Genomic DNA, 21,373 nt, shown 5'->3' with positions numbered 1-21,373 from the left:
TTTTTACCCATGTGTGCACCAAACCCATCTGGTGGGTTTGCTGCTAAAAAGCTCATTTTTAGTTCCATCTGACCATAAAACCCAGTCCTGTTTGAAGTTCCTGTAGTGTCTGACAAATTAATATTCTGGAGTTTGTTTTTGGATGAGAGCATTTTCTTTTCTTGATTTTTTTTTCTTTTTCTTTTTTTTTTCCTTAAAATCCTCCCAAACAACATGTGGCGATGTTGGTGCTGTTTGACCATTTTTTTAGACTATCTGACACTCAACAATTTTCTGCAATTCTCCAGCTGTGATCCTCGGAGAGTCTTTGGTCACTCAAACTCTCTTCCTCACCATGCATTAGGACGATATAGACACATGTCCTTTTCCAGGCAGATTTATAACATTTTCTTATAACAATAATTTTAAGCATATATAATATTAGAATGTATGATATTCATTATAAGTTATATATATATATATATATATATAGAGAGAGAGAGAGAGTATTATAAATTTTAATATTATATCAAATATATTTAAACTTAATTATGTAAAATAATTAAGTTAAAATTAATAGAGTGAAACTTTAAAATTATAAATTAATGTAGCACATTTAGCTGATCTGATTTACATTTGCTATTATATATTAATCAGCAATCTAATTTTAATTGAGTGATTTTATTTCTTTCAAGATAAAGAAGCTGATCTTGGATGCTGCTGAGGAGAGACTCCGGGTGCTCCTTTATGGTCTCTGTTCCCACCCTGTAGATCACAGTGATCATCTCTGCTTGGTGAGTGAAAGGCGATTGAGCTCTAAAACATGTGGCGTTCACTAATGAAGCAATAAAAGTCACGGTAGGGGGTGGGTGTACTGGTGAGGGGGGCTCTGGAAACCAGTCCCAACAATGACAGGTGTGATAATTATGACGTTCTGACCTCGCATATTACCTGCACATCGGATAAGATATAAACCAGATTAAATTTGAGGACTTTGGCATGTGGATGATTCACTGCACGTGTACATGTGTGCATTAGTACCAAAATACATCATTATGATAACAAGACAGGCCATTCGTACAACCATCATGTCATCTTCATGAACATGTGTCATGTTCAATGACCGAGAGATTGTCAAAGTCACAATTATGCACCACAATGCTGACTGGGAATGAGCTCCATATAAATGTAAAATAGGTCTGCACTCACTCCGACCACTTCCCTGTGTCTTTGGCAGGCTGACCAGACCACCTTCAAGAACGCCTACATTCCCTATGTCACTCCTGTTTCCTGCCAGTTTCCCCAATGGCTTCATAATAACATTTAACAATGATTTATCAACTTGTGAAAACCCTCCCAAATGCCCTGACAGAGGGGATAAGGATGAGGGGCAGTGCACTCTGACACCCCCTGGAGGCCGGGGTATATGGGGCATCTTTACCTCTGTCCAACAGCTTGTGTGTGTCTCCCAGTGGCAGCTGGATGGGACCACCAGGCACAGCAATGCCCACCCACCCCATTATTCTGTAATGGCTGTGCAATGGTCTAACATTGAACTCTGAACCCTTAATGAAAAACCACCTTGGCTCTGTCCCTACTCTACATTTACTTGGCCTTAAAAAATAACTGGCCACAATGGCAAAGAGGCATAGCGATTATAAGTGATTGTGATTATTTTTTCAGAGGAAAAAGCAACAAGTTAATGCTAATTGGCTTAAAGGATTACTTCACTTCAGAATTAAAATGTACTTACCCCCATGTCATCCAAGATGTTTATGTCTTTCTTTCTTCAGTTGAAAAGAAGTTAAGGTTTTTGAGGAAAACATTCCAGGATTTTTCTACATATAGTGGACTTCACCAGGGTACAACGGGTTGAAGGTCCAAATTGCAGTTTCAATGCAGTTTCAAAGTGCTCTACACGATCCCAGATGAGGAATAAGAGTCTTATCTAGCGAAACAATAGTTCATTTTCTAAGAAAAGAGAAAATTAGATACTTTTTAACACAAACGCATTATGTAATCATGTTAGAAAAGGTCACGTGTGATGTAGAGGGAAGAACCGCGGTAAGGCGAAAAATCTCATTTTCTCCTCCAACTTCAAAATCGTCCAACATCGTTGTTTTACCTTTTTTTTAGTAAAGGCCATTTGACTTAGTCTTTGCATGTTCGCTTTGTAAACACTTGCTTGATATTTCTCACTACGTCATGCGTGACCTTTCCAACGTGATTGCGTGATGCGTGGCGGATTGCAGAGTCAGTGCATTTGTGGTTAAAAAGTATATAATGTTCTTTTTTTTTTTTTTTTTTTGTAGATTTTTTGCTAGATAAGACCCTTATTCCTCGGCTGGGATCATATAGAGCCCTTTGAAGCCACATTGAAACAACAATTTGGACCTTCAACCCGTTGAACCCTGTTGAAGACTGAAGAAAGACATGAACTTGGATGACATGGGGGTGAGTAAATTATCAGGAAATTTTAATTCTGACATGAACTAATCATTTAATGCAGAATGCAGTATTTATAGACTATTCTACATAAAATAACAGTTTTCTATTTTAATATATCAAATTGTAATTTAATCATGTCATGATAAAAGCTGAATTTTCAACATCATTACTCCAGTCTTCATTGTCACATGATCCTTCAGAAATCATTCTAATATGATGATTTGCTGCTCAAGAAATATTTCTTATTATTATCACTGTTGAAAAAGAACAGCATTGTTTTGAAATAGAAATCTTTTGTAACATTATAAATGTCTTTACTGACACTTTTGATCAATTTAATGCATTCATGCTAAATAAAAGTATTTTTTTTTTTTACTAAAGTGTTAAAAGTATTATTTATTACTTTTTTCTTGAGGTCTTACTGACCTCAAATTTTTGAATGGTTGTGTACATTTATTTATTTATTTATTTTCTTATTATTATTCTGATGCAATGAAAATGAGTTTTAATTGTTACGAGATTGTTTAGAAGACATATATGATAATCATTTGTGAAAAAGTATATTTTGAATCTATAGATGGCACCAAGATGATGTATAGCCGACATGCTGCTCTGCCTCTTTGTTGGCTCCTCACCACAATTTCTCTCTCCTTCTTAGCAGATGTCATCCTTGAAGTCTGTCAAGAGTTATAAATCACTGAGCTGTTGATGAACTTGGACATGGAGGGAGGATAGTGAGTGAGAGAAGTCAGGAGTCATCAGCTTGAGATTATGTGCAATTTGTAAGTAGTTCTTTTCTTGGTCTTAACTAGTTGAGTTTTTTAGATGAAACAACAAAATATTCCAAGGCACTCACATGGTTGAGTGTAAAAAGCCTTTAATAAACTGGGCTAAGTCATTAAAATATTAAAAGCATTGATTAACGCGTTAAAGAATGCTTGTGTGCACAACCGATGTGCATCCTGAAGAAGGCTGTGTCAAGCAGAAATGCATTGATCAACATTTTTTATGTTTTAATGACTTAGTCCAGTATGAGTGCCTTGGAATAATTTGTTGTTTCATCTGATATTTACCTCTCGTGTATCCAATGAGCACCAGTGGATGTGTTTATGCCCCTGCAGCATATAGTTTTACATTTTAAAGTGATTTTTTGAAAGCTCACTCACCAACAAAGCTCAGCTTTTTCCATACTCTCTAATCTATTTGTTTCAAAATTAACAACATATGCTCCACTGAAAGTAACAACTCACCGCTCGAAATATCCAGTTGTTTGTTTATACCTTGCATAGCAAACAAATACAGCATTTTCACATGAAGAAAAATCAGTTTGCTGAATACAGTGATTTCAGTTTGGTGGTGTAGAATGTGATTCCACCTGCAGAGATGAGAGGCAGAAAGGGTTTTTTTGTACTTGGTGAGGTGGTTGTAGCAGAAGTCAGGTAGGGTCAGCTCTTCTTCTGCTTCATTCTCTGAGGTATCACCATATCAATATCTCTCTGAGCGTGCATTTTTGAGAAGAAACACTCGAAGTGATGAGTGCTGAACAGCCTTTGGGCCTCTAGAGACCAAATCAAACTCTGTGTTTCCTGTAACCTCAGCACCATGGGAAGTGACCACCCGCACACACACACACACACACACGTGGAATAACGACGACCTGCTCTCCTCTGTCCGACGATGTGAGCCACTGCTCCGGGTGGTTTTACACAAAGTGATGATTTCTTTGTCAAACATCCCTTCGATACACACACTCGCACACACCGGTTTTTCCCTGAAGCGATCCACAACCCCCAACCCGTTCAGTCCTAGCCCACTACGGCTAGGCCTCCAATTAAATCAAAAGTGGTTTGTTTTTATTGGTGTTTTGCGCTGACAAGTGGGCTATCATCCTGACGACTCTACCTGTCAGTGAGCGACTGAAAATCCTCAGTTGACAATGCCCAATGCTTCCAATTAGGAGAGAATCAGACTCCTGGCGTGCTAGCGATCTTTCCACCCTCCCCCAAGGCCCTTCCTTAAACCACCCCCCCGCCCCACTCTCTGGCACCCCCATCTTTCGGCACTCGCCCTACCGGCTTCTGCCATTTCGCTCTCTCATTCTTGCTCCCTTCATAATTTTCCCCTTCGTTTTTTTTTTTCAAGGTAGGTATATCTCCTCTGCAAATTACTGACACAAAACGGGGTGGCGCACCGGCGGTCCCGAGCCTGAGTGCTGGCGGTCCCGAGCCCCCTGTCAGCTTTAATGAGCCAATAAAGGTATATTTCTCCAGCGTGAATGCGCTAAAGTCTTTCTTGTGTGACAGCTGACTGGGAAATGTGAGTGTTAACCTTATAAAAGATTCAGCGGTTCTCATTATTTTCTGTCAAATCTCACACCTGATGGCTTTAAGGTGCATCATTTGCATCGCTGACTGGTCCAGGGTGTGCCCGTTTTTTTCCGTACAATGTTTGTTTGTTGACTGAAGTCAACATTTCTTTCCTTTTACACGTCTTTTTTTTTTCTATCACAAGGAATGTTTTACTCAATGTTTCAAAATGACAGCGATGCCAAAGTTTATCCAGGAACGACGTACCATTTTCCTGAACATATCCAAGTATATATTTAACAAACATGGAACAGAATAAATAAATGAAATTCAAAACATTGTTTTCACCCGAGGTAAGGCAAGATCAAACGTCTTTGAAGCCTCTTGCCACTCATCTCTTCTGCCTCTTCCTCAAATCTTCAAACAATCAGAGGATGTACGTTAAATACAAGTGTTTGAGTGAAAGATTTTTAGAGGGCGTTTCTGTGCATCTCCATTTGAGGTGTCAGGTTCCGCATTTTCTGTCCTCTATATGAATTGTTCATTCAACAAACTGTCCAACTTGTGAGACATATTTGGGTTTACAGGATTCCAGGATTTCTTTGAAAGTGGCCAAAGTCAATCACTAAAGCTTCATCAATGTTATAAGTCATAAAAAGGTCATAAAAGGTTCATAAAAGATTGTGTGTGTATATATATATATATACATGCAAAATTGTTCCTTGAGCAAATGAGCTCATAGATAAATTCATCACTCATTAAGTTTTGCTTAATATTTATAGCTTTTACTTATTAAACAGATTTACTGGTATATTGCCACATGGATACATAAAACATTTGGAGTCTTTTTTTAATTTAATGAATTTAATTATATGCAAAAAAGAAAAAGAAAATCACTAGCCAAAGTCAATCACTAAAGCTCCATTAATGTTATAAGTCATAAAAGAAGTCATAAAAGGTTCATAAAAGATTGTTCATAATTAGGTTCCTTAAATTGCCACACTGATTTTATATATATATATATATATATATATATATATATATATATATATGTGTGTGTGTGTGTGTGTGTGTGTATGTATATGTATGTATGATATATATATATATATATATATATATATATATATATATATATATATATATATATATATATATAATATATGTGTGTGTGTGTGTGTGTGTGTGTGTGTGAGTATGTATGATATATATATTGCTCCTTGAGCATATAAGCTCATAGATAAACCACTCATTAAGTTTTCCTTAATATTTATAGCTTTTACTTATTAAACAAACTTACTGGAATATTGCCACATGGATACATAAAATATTTTGAGTCTTTTTTTCCTCTTTTATTTTTTATTAAATGAATTTAATAACATGAAAAAAATAATAATAATTAAAAAAAGCAACTAAATCCCATGCCATAATACCAAAGGTAGTGTGTGCTTTAAATGAAAAGAGATTTTGAGCTATTCAAGGTTTTTGACTGTTTGGAAAAATGAAGGAAAACCAGTGCAAAGCAGAAGCCATACTAAGGCAGCCATTAAGCACTTTATCTATATTGGTTGAATGACTGATAAAAGATAAAGATTCGTTTCTATTTGACCTTTTAATTAAAAAATCAAGTTTTAGCGCACCTGTTGTCTCTTTACTAAGAGGTCTGAATTTCATTTATCTAACAAATAAAGCCCGAAACACCACAGATAGGCTAGATAACTCCTGTCATGGCCTGCCACAGAGACTATAAAAAAAAAAAGAAAAGAAAAATCCCCATCACACGCAGTGGGCATCCTTATACGAGTCTCTAACTAAAGTGAGCTCGCTTGCACCCCGCCTCATTGTGACAGCTTGCAGCCGCGTTGACACCCCTTGGGAGCGGAGAGCGGATTCACTAACCTGCCGTTGTCTGCGGCCGAATAGCGCTTCCAATCTGCTGTTCTGATGGGGGGCTCGATTATTGCGACCTGTCGAAAAACACGAGGGGCTAACTGTTTGAGAAAAAGACGTGAAAGGCAGAACAATAGTTTTTCATGCATGTTAGAGTTTTGTGTCACGCTGGGCTTTCAGAAAGAGCAGTCGCCCTCATTATTGCTCATTAACATTGCATACATTACCATTAGATACTTGTTATGAACTAAACGACATGGTTGTTCGATAATCGCGTTTTGTGCATTGGAAAAAGAAAAGAACACTAACGTATCAAGCGACAATGCAACAGACTGCCCTGTGTTAGGGTATTAAAGCACAAATACAACTTGTATTTTGATCTTGACGATTAATGCACTGCCAATAGTAGTGGCTTATTAGTAGCCTATATTGGTGGTTTATTTATTTATTTGTACATCAGCAGTCATTATTACTAGGTGTGTTGTTGTTTCGATTGTTTTGTTGTCAGTTTTACCCAATTTAAACACAAGAAAAGAGTTCAGATGAAAGTATCAAATTATATAAGCAGATAATATATGTATCAAGTGTGTAAAAAATAGGCTACTAAAATACTTCTTCAATACACTTGAGTGTAAACAACATGCTCATTATTTTTATAAACATTTTTTTAAAATATTATCTAGGTATATTATGCAGTTTTGCATTACAAATAGCAATAATTTAACCAATTTGACCAGAATAAAATATATATGTAAAAAATTAATGAAATTATTAAAACTTTAATAATTAAAACGCAGTCATGAGGATTTTGTTTTATGATTGTCATGTCACATGACACCAAAATGGCTTCCTGCATGTTGGTTATTCCACACTAACTTTGATTTGGGGGACAAATATTTAAAATGTCAAATATTGGTAATGATTTATATATTAAAACATTATAGTATTGCTTCGCTGCTTATTTATTTCTGCAAAACTTCATATGCCAACATTTTCTGTTTACTTTTTTCAGCTTTTTAATGAGATTTTTTTTATTATTATTACATCCTGCTTACACCAATCAAATGATAATTTAAGTCTTTCAAAAATATAAAATGGGTTTAATACAGAAACTGAAAACATGTTTGTTATAGTAAAAGTATATTTTTGTGTGGAATTTAATGGTGTATTTAGGCTACTATATAAATGCCTTCAGGCCAGAATCTTACATAAGAAGTGTCTTAAAATATTGAAATTAGAATTAAATACATCAACGTTAGAAGCTATCAGGGAATTAAATAAGAAAAATGAGAAATTGTGAAAAAGAGGTCAAGAAGACGTGACTCAACGCGCTATGAGGAGGAGAGAAAGGACCTCCCCACTCCTCATAATAACCCCATTATAAGGCTCATCAATGATGTAATGAAAGCAAACAGTGTTGAAAATTGCCTGTAAACAGTTGGATCCCAGTCTCCTAATGAATTCAGTGTCTCTTTTAATCAAAGTGGGCGACCTGTGGGGAGGGGTTTATTGGGCGTGGGGGGGTCCGGTTTCATCTTAGCGAGCCAGTCAACACCCCAAAACACCTCCTAACCAATGGAAGCGAGTCGCTGGGGACTCACGTGGAAGGGGTGCCCTTAAAAACCTAGCCACTGAGTTGTGCACAAGTTCATTTGTTAGGCTTTATCCGACTTTCCGTTCCCCAATGTGTGTATTTAACCTGCATTACCTCATTTGTGCTTCTGTCTTCTCACAGCATTCTTTCTGCGCTCTACCGTCCAACCATTTCGCATTGCATCACCTGCGCTGGCACAGAATGCACTTGCCTTTTCCATCCGGATTCAACTCTGCTTCTCGCCACAGCGAACTACCTTTGAACTGATGAAAATTGCAGCTGCTCCATAGGCGCGAGGCTCGAGTTGCTGCCGCTTTGCTTCTGTCCGTGGTGCTGAAATGCGCGCGCCCGCTAAGTAGGCTACCTTGTGGTTTTACACTAACACTGTTACTTCAGAACAGCTTTTTGAAATAATTTCATAAATAATTCAAAGCTACCATCGATGCGTCTCGCGTCTTCGAAAAATACCGGGATTGGGAAAAAATTAATTAAATTTGCCAGCCTAGAGTATATTTAGGCTGTATCGATTTTTTTTTGAAGAGTGAGTGAGGAGCTAAAGAAAAAAAAAATTGGAGGCAGGGTCTGTGTATCTACTTCATACAGAACCTCTTCAAGAAACCTCCTTTTTCTTTTTAAACTTAAACTAAAAGTCCTCAAGGAAGAAGAAAGTTTTTTTTTTTTCCCAGACAGGGGATGAATATTTCTCATTTCCGATTCCGATTCTGCTTTGGATTTTCCTCCTGGATAGATCGCTGTTAAATCGAGCGCCATTCACGCAGAACTTGGCTGAATACAGATGATAATCTGAACAGAAAGCTTCACGCAAGCAGCAGTGTGGAGATGGAAGCGTCCACCAACGGCTCCAGTTTTGGAATCGACTCCCTGCTATCCCACAGGCCAGGAAGCCCGGTTATCGCGAAGGGGGACAGTTTGGTAGGGGAATGCCGGTCCCCGCTGGAGTTCAGCCCCAGGTCAGACTTAGAGAGCGGTTGTTCTTCTCCTCCGTCTCCGAGGCGGGAGTGCGGTGAGGATGCGGCGCAGAGACAGGGTCATCCGCTCGGGCTCGCGTCCCATTTACAGCACGGCCCGATCTCTGCTGGATCTCAACCTCGGACTGTCACTTCATCCTTCTTAATAAGAGATATTCTGGCTGACTGTAAACCCTTAGCGGCGTGTGCCCCTTACTCCAGTAACGGTCAGCCGACACAGGAGACGGGGAGACTGGCATCTAAAATCGCAGACGACTTCATTGAAAAGATCCACAGTAACTCATCGTCAGACAGTGAATACAAAGGTAAAAAAAAAAAAAATAACAGCTTGTTTTTAATGGTGTTTTAAAATGAGAGCACATGAACTATAACTTGACACATTTATATATAGCATTGAGTCCAAGCAGGCTGGCTTGATGAATATCCTTGGCTATGTTTTTAAAATAATTGGGGGATAGAAATAAAAAGAATTTTCATGATTCTTATCATTCGTTCATTTATAGCCAGTGTTGCTATAAAAGTGTACATTATATGATTGATAGATGATAGATCCTTTTATAATAGTAATAAAAAAATAAAAAAATAAAAACATTTTACAAGCAACTATCCTAATAATCGTAAAATATATTTACTGAAATTAATGCATAGTACCAAAATATTTTCTGTGGCTTCGGTGCATGAAATATAGTTAATTTTTGTTTACGTGGTTATTCGCTGTTTGTAAGTGTATTGTACATTCATCGTGCTTATTAGTTTAAAGCTAGGTTCAGGGAAAAGGAAGTTGAACGAAGACACATCATCAGCAAGATTCATTAAGGATTTGTCCAGGTGAAATTACATCTGAGGAAAAAACAGAGTAAAAGACCGTTTCCTGTGACATATAGCCTATCATTAGGTTGATTCCATGATGCAAACACAAAGGCCAGTATTGATAAATGTAAAAATGTGCCTTTTTTTTTATTAGGCTACTATTTATTATCATTACTATTACAAAGAATATTATCGTCTTAATATTATATTTATTATGTTATATGAATATTAGAATATGCACGTGTTTATTGGTGTTCATGTATTTGGCCTACTGACTTCTGATGTCGTTATTGATTCTCATACTTTTGTAAAAGTGTTTTCACAATCTTGCACTTTTAGTGGAAGTAGGGCATGATGGTCTCATCTATTCGCCTACCTTCAGCTATGATTCTAAATATATATTCTACTCTCACATCATGAAATTATTAGCTTGGCAAGTCTATAGGCGCGGTGATCAAAATTAATGCTCTCCAAATCAAAGCCATTCCATCTCCAGAGCGCTTGTAAAGAGTGTGTGCGCCGCTTTGATTTTTGCCTTTCTTCCCCTTATATTTCAAGGATTTGATGCAATTTGTCCCAGTGCTAATCAGATTTGTAACGCACGGGGTCGGTCCGCTCTTTATTTCGCTCTTATCCCCGTCCCTGTGAAGTTTCTCCGGTCTCGGTTGAAAGGTTTCCATCCCTTGTGGCTCAATTAGCCGGATTATTGTGCTCCTTGAGAGACGACTCAACTACTCGACTGGCAAGGTCTCTCGCGTCGTGTCCCTCTCTTTCTGGGTTCAGAGAGAAAAGAGTTTGGTTTAGATAGGGAGATAGGGGTGAATTAATAATCACAACCTCGTGTATTCAAGTTCTGAAAATAAAATCTGAAAACTGCACGCGCGAGACCATCAAGGATTTAAACCTTTGACACCATAACTACTTGCCAAAGTAGGGTATTTGAAACACATGGGCTGGCTAACTAACTCGTGTTAAAGTGGCTTAATCAGTGCCCTTCCGTTTTATGTGATGTTTCAGTGAAAGAGGAGGGCGACAGGGAGATCTCGAGCAGCAGAGACAGCCCGCAGGTTCGCCTGAAGAAGCCACGGAAAGCGCGGACCGCCTTCACTGACCATCAGCTCGCCCAGCTGGAGCGCAGTTTTGAGCGTCAGAAGTACCTGAGCGTGCAGGACAGAATGGAGCTGGCAGCATCTCTCAACCTGACCGACACGCAGGTCAAAACCTGGTACCAGAACAGGAGGTGAGCATGTGGTCAGCTGGAAACAGAATTAAATGTAGCCCAGCAACATTAAAAATAAAGCCGCAGAAATTAAATTGTCTAGTTAATTATTTTTACTATATTAAGATCAAATGTGCTTCTTGGGTATATAGGCCTGTCATATTATTTTCCCTTTGATTGTGGAGTCTCCTGCCAAAAATTATAATACATGTCAGGTGACGTCGTTGCATCAGTTTTGCTCCACTAAAACTAAAGGAAATGCTGCAGAATTAATATCCTCTTTTTTAACATTTAAATATAATCAAATATTCAACTTTTCAATGTTTAAAGAGGCTCTAACAGCCACATCATTCTTATTTTATAGCTTTAGTAAGAACTACAAAATGGAATAAAAATAAAATTCGAAAAAAGAGGAGAAGAAAATCACAGTAGCAACAATCAAAATACATCAATAGAAATACCGTACTTCTACAAGTGGTTTATTTGCACATTTTTCCATTCTATTCGCATCATCTAATTCTGTCCAGATTTGAAATATACAATTTTTTAACCATGCATGATGCAAATAAAATGACTAAATACTGTTAAATCTAATTAACCTTCTAGAATGTCGGCGCCATTCGATGCCTGCTTTTACCTTATATGTTGTTATTAGTTACACAAATAATGTGAATTAAATGCCAAAATACTTTAAGAAACTTTCCCATAACTCTCAGCAGACTCATGACCCTCATATGAAGAGGCATATAATCTAATTTCACTTTTATCAACCTTTTATATGTAAAAGACAAAGCTCTAACAGTTTTCTGTTTTTCTCCTTTCTATCCTTAACGTTGAATTGTGTTTTTAAAATTCATATTCATACATATACTTAAATAGGAGATCAGTCACAGAGGATTCAGTTTTTATTTCTCTGAACTCTGGGTTTTAGGTTTCGCTTGGGAATAGTATATATACATAAAACACTAGTCATTGAATAATTTCGATTTTGTTTTTCCTATACTAACATTATTCTCTTTCCTCTTGAAAAAAAAAAAAAAAAAAGAACGAAGTGGAAGAGACAAACGGCGGTCGGACTGGAATTGTTAGCGGAGGCTGGAAATTATTCTGCGCTGCAAAGGATGTTCCCCTCGCCTTATTTCTACCCTCAAAGCCTGGTGTCGAATCTGGACCCTGGAGCAGCGCTCTACTTATACAGGGGACCTTCGGCGCCCCCGCCGGCGCTGCAGCGTCCTCTCGTTCCCCGGATTCTTCTGCACGGTCTCCAGGGCGCCAACGAGCCGCCGCCGCCTCTGCCCCCCCTCTCCGGTGTGCTACCCAGACCAACGCCACCGCGATGAACGGCGCGATTCGGACTCGTTGCAATACATGGCAGCTTTGAACTCCACCATCAAAGAACAATTTTATTGGTGACAAAATATTCGAGATATATTACGAAGCCACAAAAACAAGCTGAGACACAAAAAGTGGTTAGAGACATTTTTTCAACTTTATTTAATTATTTATTTTCGTTATGTTTTTTTTTTTTACTTATATGTTTATATTGTTTGTTTACCCTAAAGGTTAAATCTGGAGAAAACAAATACGCAATAATAGCGGGACATGATTCTACAGGGACACTTCGTTTCACAAATTATTATTACTTTATCTAGCCAATATTACAAATGTGAATTGTTGGTGAATCCCTGACGCAAAGAATATTTAAATGGTAGATTCATATTTAATTATCCTGAGATCAAATCCAGGTCACAAGTTAATAAATCGTGGGTTTTGTAGTGACCCTCTAAAATGTACAAAGGTAAAGAAGTGTAAATAAGAATATTTTGTTTTATGTTAAAAGACAAATCTCAAATTTTCTCTTTTTGTATCATATTTCCAAGCCTTACGTGAACAGGTGAGATTGACGTGAGCAGCACATTAGAAATCAAAAACGAAAAAGAAGTGTCACTTTTCTATTTGACAAACAGTTAAATGCTATCCGGAGTTCCATACCTAAACAGAACAAGCAGGTGGATTGGACGAGATGGATTATTAATCGATTATCAATCGATTATTTTTGTGCTGCTTTTTTCGTTTCTGTATTCCTGCGCAACTGCCAGCAGTATCACTTTGATGTTGATGGGAAAACGCCAAGTCCTGGTCAAGGAAATGACGAAGTGTTCGCCCAGGCGTTGTGCAATAACTCTGTAAAAAGCCGTTGAAATATCTTGTCATTCTTTCTGGTGAAGCTGTATATTGAGAATTATGATTTGTGAAGTAATGATTCTCGTAATTCCAAATGATTTTCGTTCGTGCCCCCGTGTGTTAGCGGTGTGAACTTCTGGAAAACTCTTAAAACTGCTGGATGTGCGGGGGAGGGTGGTCTTCAAGCAAGGAGAATTACTTTTATAAATGTGCTAATAAAGATCTTTCATTAATTTACCACTGACTGAGAATGTGGAGGTAGCCTATACAAATACTGGTTAAATACACACTCGTGTTCTCACAGACAATTCAATTACACTAAACCAACAGCCAATATAAAAGGTATGCCGGTGCATAATGCGCGTGCCTGAACACTGCCACATAAAAAAAGTATGAATTAAGAAAAATTATATCGCTAACGTTACCTCTGTACTTTGCAACAAGAACTTGAAAACAATGTCATTTTGAACTTAAAATGTGATAATATCTGCGACCAATGAAGTCAATTTGACGTTCACGTATACGTGAAATTAAAAAAGAGCTGATTTGACCTTTTCACAAATGTATATAATCATTCTTATTTTGCATTTAACTATCTGAATGATTTCAGGAGCCATCTTTCAGTAATTCCACGATCAAATATTACGTATTATGAATACCTGGAATAAGTGGGCCAACACAAAATTATAATTTATATAATTTCATAAATATATTTTTTTTTATTTTGAGGGCTCAAATAAATGAGCTAAGACGAGTCGTTAAAATAAGACTTGTTATTCAATAGCAAAAACCGTCATAAGGTTTTAATTTTAAAAGTTATAAACGACTAAGTCTCAACATGAAACACTAAAAAAAGGATTAAGACCAAAAAAAGTAAACCAATAAAATACGCTTATTAGTTATGCTACACTTACCTCAAGTCATTGCTTTTAAAATGTATCTACAGAGTAATTTAATGAAAAGTAAAAGTTTGCTTATGAAAATAAACGTAAACAACGCCAGTGATTGCAATATCATAAAATTCGAGCTCCGAGAACTCTATTACTGGCAAATGTGTTTGAATAATTTTAAACATGACTGTCAGACATTTTGCTCAAACCTCACACTATTTGGTTAGCATCGTGGATTTAATTTGTCGAACCTACAAAAAAGTTAATAAGAATGTCGCACCCAAGGAAGTGAACGTTCACCACCATAACCTTTCAGAAACGCCTGGAGATTTAGAGAACTTAATTCTACCTTCATATTTTAAAGTTTAACGCCACTACCTCTCATTAATAGGTCATACTTTAAATATAATTTTGATCATGAATCATATAAGCCAGTTTCAATACAATTTAAAACGATGTTCATTTTATTGGCAGCACGATACAAAAGGAAATACTGCGAGACTGTCATTGGTTGTGGGTGCAGGATCTCGTTCTCTCTCACGCACACACACACTCAACACTTGTCAGCCTCCATTGTCTTGTGTCTACAAGAGTAAAGTGACAGACTTTTTTGCACCGTGTCGTTTCATTTAGTTTTCATAAACAATATGTGGATGAAATATTAATGGTCACCTAAGTGTGTAATTGTTTAAGTGCCCTAAATGATCCCATTTGGAAATGGATTCTTTCCATATAGCCTTTCTTGAGAGTGTTGGTTCGCTGCTCTTTGCCAAACGCTCCCAACAGCTGGTCACCGGGCAGTGTTGACTGCGGCTCGGATCAGCAAGGGGACATCTGGTCAGCGGCATGACGGGACCCCCCTTTCATCCCCCCTCAGTGAGCCTTAGACTGACTTTAACCCAAGCATGAGACCGGTCCATAAAGCTCAGGGTTTAGGGACTGCTCTGACAGGGCGACTGAATGGGAAATTAACGAGCAGACAAAAGACCTTAATAGCTTTTAATTGAACGTCGATAACGTGTGATCAGTCGGGCTCCTGCAGCAAACTTTCGCATAGCACATGTCATTCTGCGGGGCTCCTGCCCAATGAATCACTAAAGCAGAGAGAAAACATTCTTAACAACATCTCACGAAATCATGGCTTGTTTTTGAGGTGGGGACATAAGCAACAAAATCATTTTTTTCAAAGTAATTTAATGACATGCTTATTTTGCAAAAAAATATAATAAAAAGTGTCAATAATGTTAATAAAATAATTGCAATAAACAATACGAAGCCGCAACAAATGTTTAGCTCACATACGAAAAAAAAGACATCAATTCAGATCAAACTTTTAAATTATCACATGGATCTGCACATGATCCAAAAGAGGCTGATGACCCCCCTCAATATTTATGAAAAGGGTTATTCTTGCGAAGTGCGCAGCTGATTGCAAGAAAAGCTCCTCCGTCTTGTTAATAGACGCAGAGATTTTTGCATGTGAAAGGATAGTGGTAAATCCCTCGGCTCTTACCGAGGATTGTCCCCGGCTCAGGGTTAATGAAGTGCGGATAGAGTCTCGCTGATCTCCCGACAAACAAAAACACAACACGGAGAGCTTAGAGCCGCAGGATCAGTGACTCTGATTAAGCTCATTGACTCAGAATAAAAACCAAACAAAACAGCCTTCAGATGAAATTAAGAGTCAATCAAAGTGCAATTTGCATCGTGATATGGGCGACTGTCTTTTCCCATGTTTTTTGACGATTGCCATTTTTTTTGTCACGTAGCTTTGTCAAATGAAATTTAATATAAGGAAGAGAAACATCTGTATTTCTATTCTGGACATTAAAACAAACCTGTTTAATTTATATTTATTTAAATTAAATGTAAAATATAAAACTTATGTGTTTACATTTAGTAATTATTTATAATAATAAAATTAATAATAGCAATAACAGGTAAATTGGTAGGGTAAAAATATATCTATTGAATCAGAGATACAATAAATATTATTTACAGTATATATATATATAATTAGATGGAAAACTCTCTAAAGCTCTTCCCTCAAAAAAGACATTTACATTTAGAAATGTAGCTAGTAAGATGGAAATATGGAAAAGGTATAGCCAAAATAATATTAGCTTTGTGTTTAAATTTTATTTCCATTCACTCAAATGATTTATTATTTAATAAAAAAAGAATATATATATATATATATATATATATATATATATATATATATATAGTAATCATGTATAGTAATCATGATTGCACTTTATGGGAAATCTACATAATCATAGTGCAGGTGTGGAAATAGATGTGGGAAACTGGGACAGCGATTGGGCAACGAGATCAGTGGCACCTGCTGCAGGGTCACGACACCCGTGACCCTCAGGGGAAGGTGGTTGGGACACTGTCACTGCGTTACCCTACTCGCATTTGTCCTCTGCGTAAACTTAGTTGGTCACAGAGACATGCTGGAAAAACTGTTGAAACAAAAAAGCGTAAAAAAAATATCTGAATAAGCAACACACACAGACACATTTAGGAAACGGGGGGTAGAGCGAAACAATAGAAAGAGACAGAAAGTAGACAGAGAGTGGTTCCCAAGGTACTGTCCTGGGTATCAAATCCAATCCTTGCCTGAAGGTATACGAAGGGTGGAGGTGTAAAGGCCTCCGAGTGAGGTAGAAAGAGAACTCAGTAATCATTCCTCCAATAAAACCCAGAGCATTTCTAAACTTGGGTCAGGGGCAAAAGGATTGACATACCAATCTTGGCAAATAATGAAAACACTCTTCCCATAGTCCGGGAGAGAAAGAAGCAGGAAAGAGCGATAGAACACAGAATAGTCCACGTGGAAAAGAATAGTGGACATAAAAGGTGCTTGTTGCAGGAATCCCCTGCTGTCAGCAATAACAGTCCTGTTCATCCCAGCAGGGGACAATGTAAAGAACACTGGTATTAGGTGACAGGCTGATTATCTAATCAATAAGGGTGGACTGTCGTAGAGGCCACCGCTAACCCCCTGCTTGCACTGTTCTATCATACAGATGAGTGAACAAGCGGAGAACTGTCCCATGGGAGTGTTCGCTACCCTGGAGGATGTAGACAGCGCTAACAACATCCACCCCCAGGCCTAGCAGAGGGCACTAACAACAGCTCTTTCCATCAACCCCATGCTCTATACTGCCACCCAATGGCTGGGAGAAAAACATCACTGTTATTTACTTATAGCAGAACTAAACAATAGTTTATTAAAGCTTGGTACAATTGCACAAGCCATTCTGCTGGCCTTTATCAAAAAATGTCTAGAATATTAAAAATAGCAAGTTTAATAATGAACATTGTTGGTTTCTTTATTAATAAAGCCTTGTGGATTTCCACTACTGCAATGCTGTCACAATTCCAACATACAGTATGTACATATGAAGTAGTTCTTCTGCGTTTGGGCTCATTTAAAGTGGATTAGGTTTGAGAAAAAGAAACTTTCTGGAGAACCTTTGTGAACCCCTGGGTCAGAACGGTGGACCCGGCGAGCCCCTGAGTCTCATAAACATAAAGGAAGGAATAGGTATGAATAAAGGATGAGGAAGGGTATACATGTATTTTTAACACCTTTCCGTGTGAAGCCTGGCAGGAGAATGCATTTTGGGTTTCTGAGGGGGAAGGGGGCAAAGGGAGGGGTGGGTGGGCAATGTGTTTTTATTTGTTTTGGGTTTTCTGTCTTTTATACGGCTGTAAGGAGTGTGAGATTGACACTTGCTAAGGTGATGAACTTGAAATTTGAATGGCTGGTGTCTTTTTTAGATACATATCAAAATCATTGCTTAATAAAATACACGCATAGACATAATTAGATAATTATATACATACATAATTACAGATAATTAGATACATAGAAAATTAGGTAATTATTGATAGATAGATAGATAGATAGATAGATAGATAGATAGATAGGTAACAAATATTATATTTATATGAAATATAAATTACAATATTATTGTCATTACAATTCAATGTAATTACATTACAATATTATTGTTATTACATTGTTTGGAGTATAAGAAACAAATGGAATTTGGATTTTTTTTTTTTTTTTTTTTAAAAAGATATTTTATTCATATGCTATGCTATGTCCTCTGTAGTGGACATCAGGACTTCATTATTAAAAAAATAAGATATGAATACACATGAAAAGGCAAAAACAATGGATTTTTTTTTTCATTCACCAATCAATTTTTAGGTTTCAGGATTTTCTTTAAACAAACAATGTATAAAGATGATTCTCAACTATGTTATGAAAGATAATGATTTGATATACTATTTTAGTTTATGCGATATGTGTGTAAAATGGCCATAAGCAGGTTTTCCTATTCTATAATACGTCGATACATTTTATCTAATTTGCATATGTATGTGTTCTTGGAGCAACATGTAATGGAAAAAGAAGTGTAATTATGGGAGTAAAAATTGGCAACATTTTCATAATATTTCATAGGAAATTGAAGTATAATTTCTTTCCCTATTCACTTGTTGTGTCTCCCAAAATGCCTGAAGTCCTGGTGTCCACTAAAGTGGACGTAAGAAATTGATGTCCTGTTTCTTAAAAGCAAATTTGAAACCCCATAACAATTTCCTGAGATGTTCATTTATAACAAACAATTTGAAAATTAGATTTAAATGATAATTACCAAATATTATCATATTTCCATAAGAGTGCTAAATTTGATCATTCAATCAATGTCAGTCATTTTTAAAGACCAAGAAGAGGGAGTTATCTGTGACACGTACTCTACGGTATTAGAGAAATTTGCTACAATATAATGTCCACTACAGTGAACAAAAGTCTTTATGCTTGCGTCTCAGGAGGACATATATATATATATATATACATACATACAGTGCTCAGTGTAAATGAGTACACCCCCTTTGAAAAGTAACATTTTAAACAATATCTCAATGAACACAAAAACAATTTACAAAATGTTGACAAGACTATGATTTATAAAACATCTGTTTAACTTATAACATGAAAGTAAGGTTAATAATATAACTTGTATTACACATTTTTCAGTTTTACTCAAATTAGGGTGATGCAAAAAATAAGTACACCCCACAACAAAAACTACTACATCTAGTACTTTGAATGGCCTCCATGATTTTTAATGACAGCACCAAATCTTCTAGGCATGGAATGAACAAGTTGGCAACATTTTGCAACATCTATCTTTTTCCATTCTTCAAGAATGACCTCTTTTAGAGACTGGATGCTGGATGGAGAGTGATGCTCAACTTGTCTCTTCAGAATTCCCCATAGGTGTTCGATCAGGAGCCACTGAATCACGTTCACCCTGTTCTTCTTCAGAAATCCAACAGTGGCCTTAGATGTGTGTTGAGGATCATTGTCATGTTGGAAAAGTGCACGACGACCAAGGTCACGGAGTGATGGTAGCATCTTCTCTTTCAGTATAGACCAGTACATCTGTGAATTCATGACGCCATCAATGAAATGCAGCTCCCCGACACCAGCAGCTCTCATGCAGCCCCACATAAGGACACTGCCACCACCATGTTTCACTGTAGGCACCATGCATTTTTCTTTGTATTCCTTATTATATTGTTTTCTTTCTCAGGTCTTGTGACATTTCTCTTCCATGTGGTGCCATTGCTGACAGCATGAAATGGGAAGGGGTTTTAACACCCTTTTATAGTCAACTGTCTGCTGGACACCTGTGTAATGAATAATAAGATTCACCTGTGGTTGAATTCTTGTTAAATTAGACATTTGTATTCTAAAATTTAGCTTTGCTCCAGAGACTTTCAGTGGGGTGTACATTTTTGCATCACCCTAATTTGAGTAAAACTGAAAATTTTGTTCTCTAAGTTATATTATTAACCTTACTTACTTTCATGTTATAAGTTAAACAGATGTTATATTAAACTTAGTCTTGTCAACATTTTGGAAATTGTTTTTGTGTTCATTGAGATATTGTTTAAAATGTTACTTTTCAAAGTGGGTGTACTCATTTACGCTGAGCACTATCTATATATGTGTGTGTGTGTGTGTGTGTGTGTGTGTGTGTGTGTGTGTGTGTGTGTGTGAAAAATAAAATAAAAATAAAGACAACAAATGAGGCAAAAAAGGCAGAAATTCAGTAAAGGATGTGATGAAGATGTTAAGTCTGGGGTTGTTTAATACTTGCTCAGAGATTTTAGCAGGGCTGCCAGTGGCAGTCTGAGGGAAAGCCCACAGGGAAGACTCACACAGACATTATATCTGCTTTTCGAGTCTATTTCCATTCATTTACTTCTTTTACCCAAAAAATAAATAAATAAATAAAAGCATGTATTTCATAGCAAAGTACTTTCAGTTACATAACCTACAACCCAAAAAGTGGCCAAGATAATCTCTGGGCTTTATGGAGAAAAGTGGTGCACAAGGACACGGTGAGGGTTCTTTATTTGTTTCAAATAGCTCCTAATTGGACATGGGAGTAGAAGGAATGGACACTACATCCAGTGTCCAACCCTTGACTCCTCACTCACCACTGGAGACCCTAAGGGCTGGCCTGGCAGCTGCCTAACTGAGCGATGACTTCAGGCCAGGGCAGGGACCAGGGGCTAACGAGGAAATGATGGAGTGCCTGACCAACTGGGAGAGAAAAAGATGGAAAGGAAAGCAGATTAGCCAAGCTAACACTGACAATGACTCCCCTTTTCCAACAAGTCAAGCATGGTTGCAAGAAAAAAACAGTAACATTCTGTCTGACAATAGGGGGAAAGCTTCTAGCTTGAGTTTACTATTAACAAACGTACATTTGATCATCAGAGAACCTGATATTATAAATATTTACACACATCAGAGAGATGTGGGAATTTGCAGACGATTGTCTGCCAGATCAGAGTGTAGATTTTCATGGCTGAGACAGTGGGAAAGAGACAACGGCAGCTTCTTTTCTGGAGGAAGAGGCTTCCCACATTTGAAGTCAGTTGAGAGTGGCAAATGAAATAAAGACGGAAAAGCGTGATGGCACGTAAGGCTCGAAGACGGGCGGGGGAAAAAAGGCTTCAAATGGTTATCA

At 37.3% G+C, this 21,373-nt stretch overlaps 1 protein-coding gene across 6 annotated transcripts in view; it reads left to right on the top strand.

Moving 5' to 3' along the window:
• The window catches only part of barhl1b (BarH-like homeobox 1b), a 43,794-nt gene extending 30,141 nt beyond the window's left edge, over nucleotides 1–13,653 (top strand). For 3 of the 6 annotated variants that reach the window (XM_048165338.1, XM_048165339.1, XM_048165337.1), the window contains exons 7-11: nucleotides 675–773; nucleotides 3,089–3,209; nucleotides 8,356–9,508; nucleotides 11,031–11,253; nucleotides 12,278–13,653. In XM_048165338.1, coding sequence (XP_048021295.1) covers nucleotides 9,055–9,508; nucleotides 11,031–11,253; nucleotides 12,278–12,572 — 972 coding nt within the window. In that variant the 5' untranslated portion in view covers nucleotides 675–773; nucleotides 3,089–3,209; nucleotides 8,356–9,054 and the 3' untranslated portion in view covers nucleotides 12,573–13,653. Of the gene's footprint in view, nucleotides 1–674; nucleotides 774–2,402; nucleotides 2,434–3,088; nucleotides 3,210–8,355; nucleotides 9,509–11,030; nucleotides 11,254–12,277 lie in introns of those variants that run through there. The other 3 variants (XM_048165340.1, XM_048165342.1, XM_048165341.1) reach the window with 3 other exon arrangements.
• The last annotated feature ends 7,720 nt before the right edge of the window (nucleotides 13,654–21,373 follow it).

The sequence above is a fragment of the Megalobrama amblycephala genome, linkage group LG18, assembly GCF_018812025.1.
Source record: "Megalobrama amblycephala isolate DHTTF-2021 linkage group LG18, ASM1881202v1, whole genome shotgun sequence".
NCBI classification, from domain to species: domain Eukaryota; kingdom Metazoa; phylum Chordata; class Actinopteri; order Cypriniformes; family Xenocyprididae; genus Megalobrama; species Megalobrama amblycephala.
The sequence above is the reverse complement of the archived record's forward strand: the minus strand, read 5'-3'. Positions and strand labels throughout refer to the sequence as shown.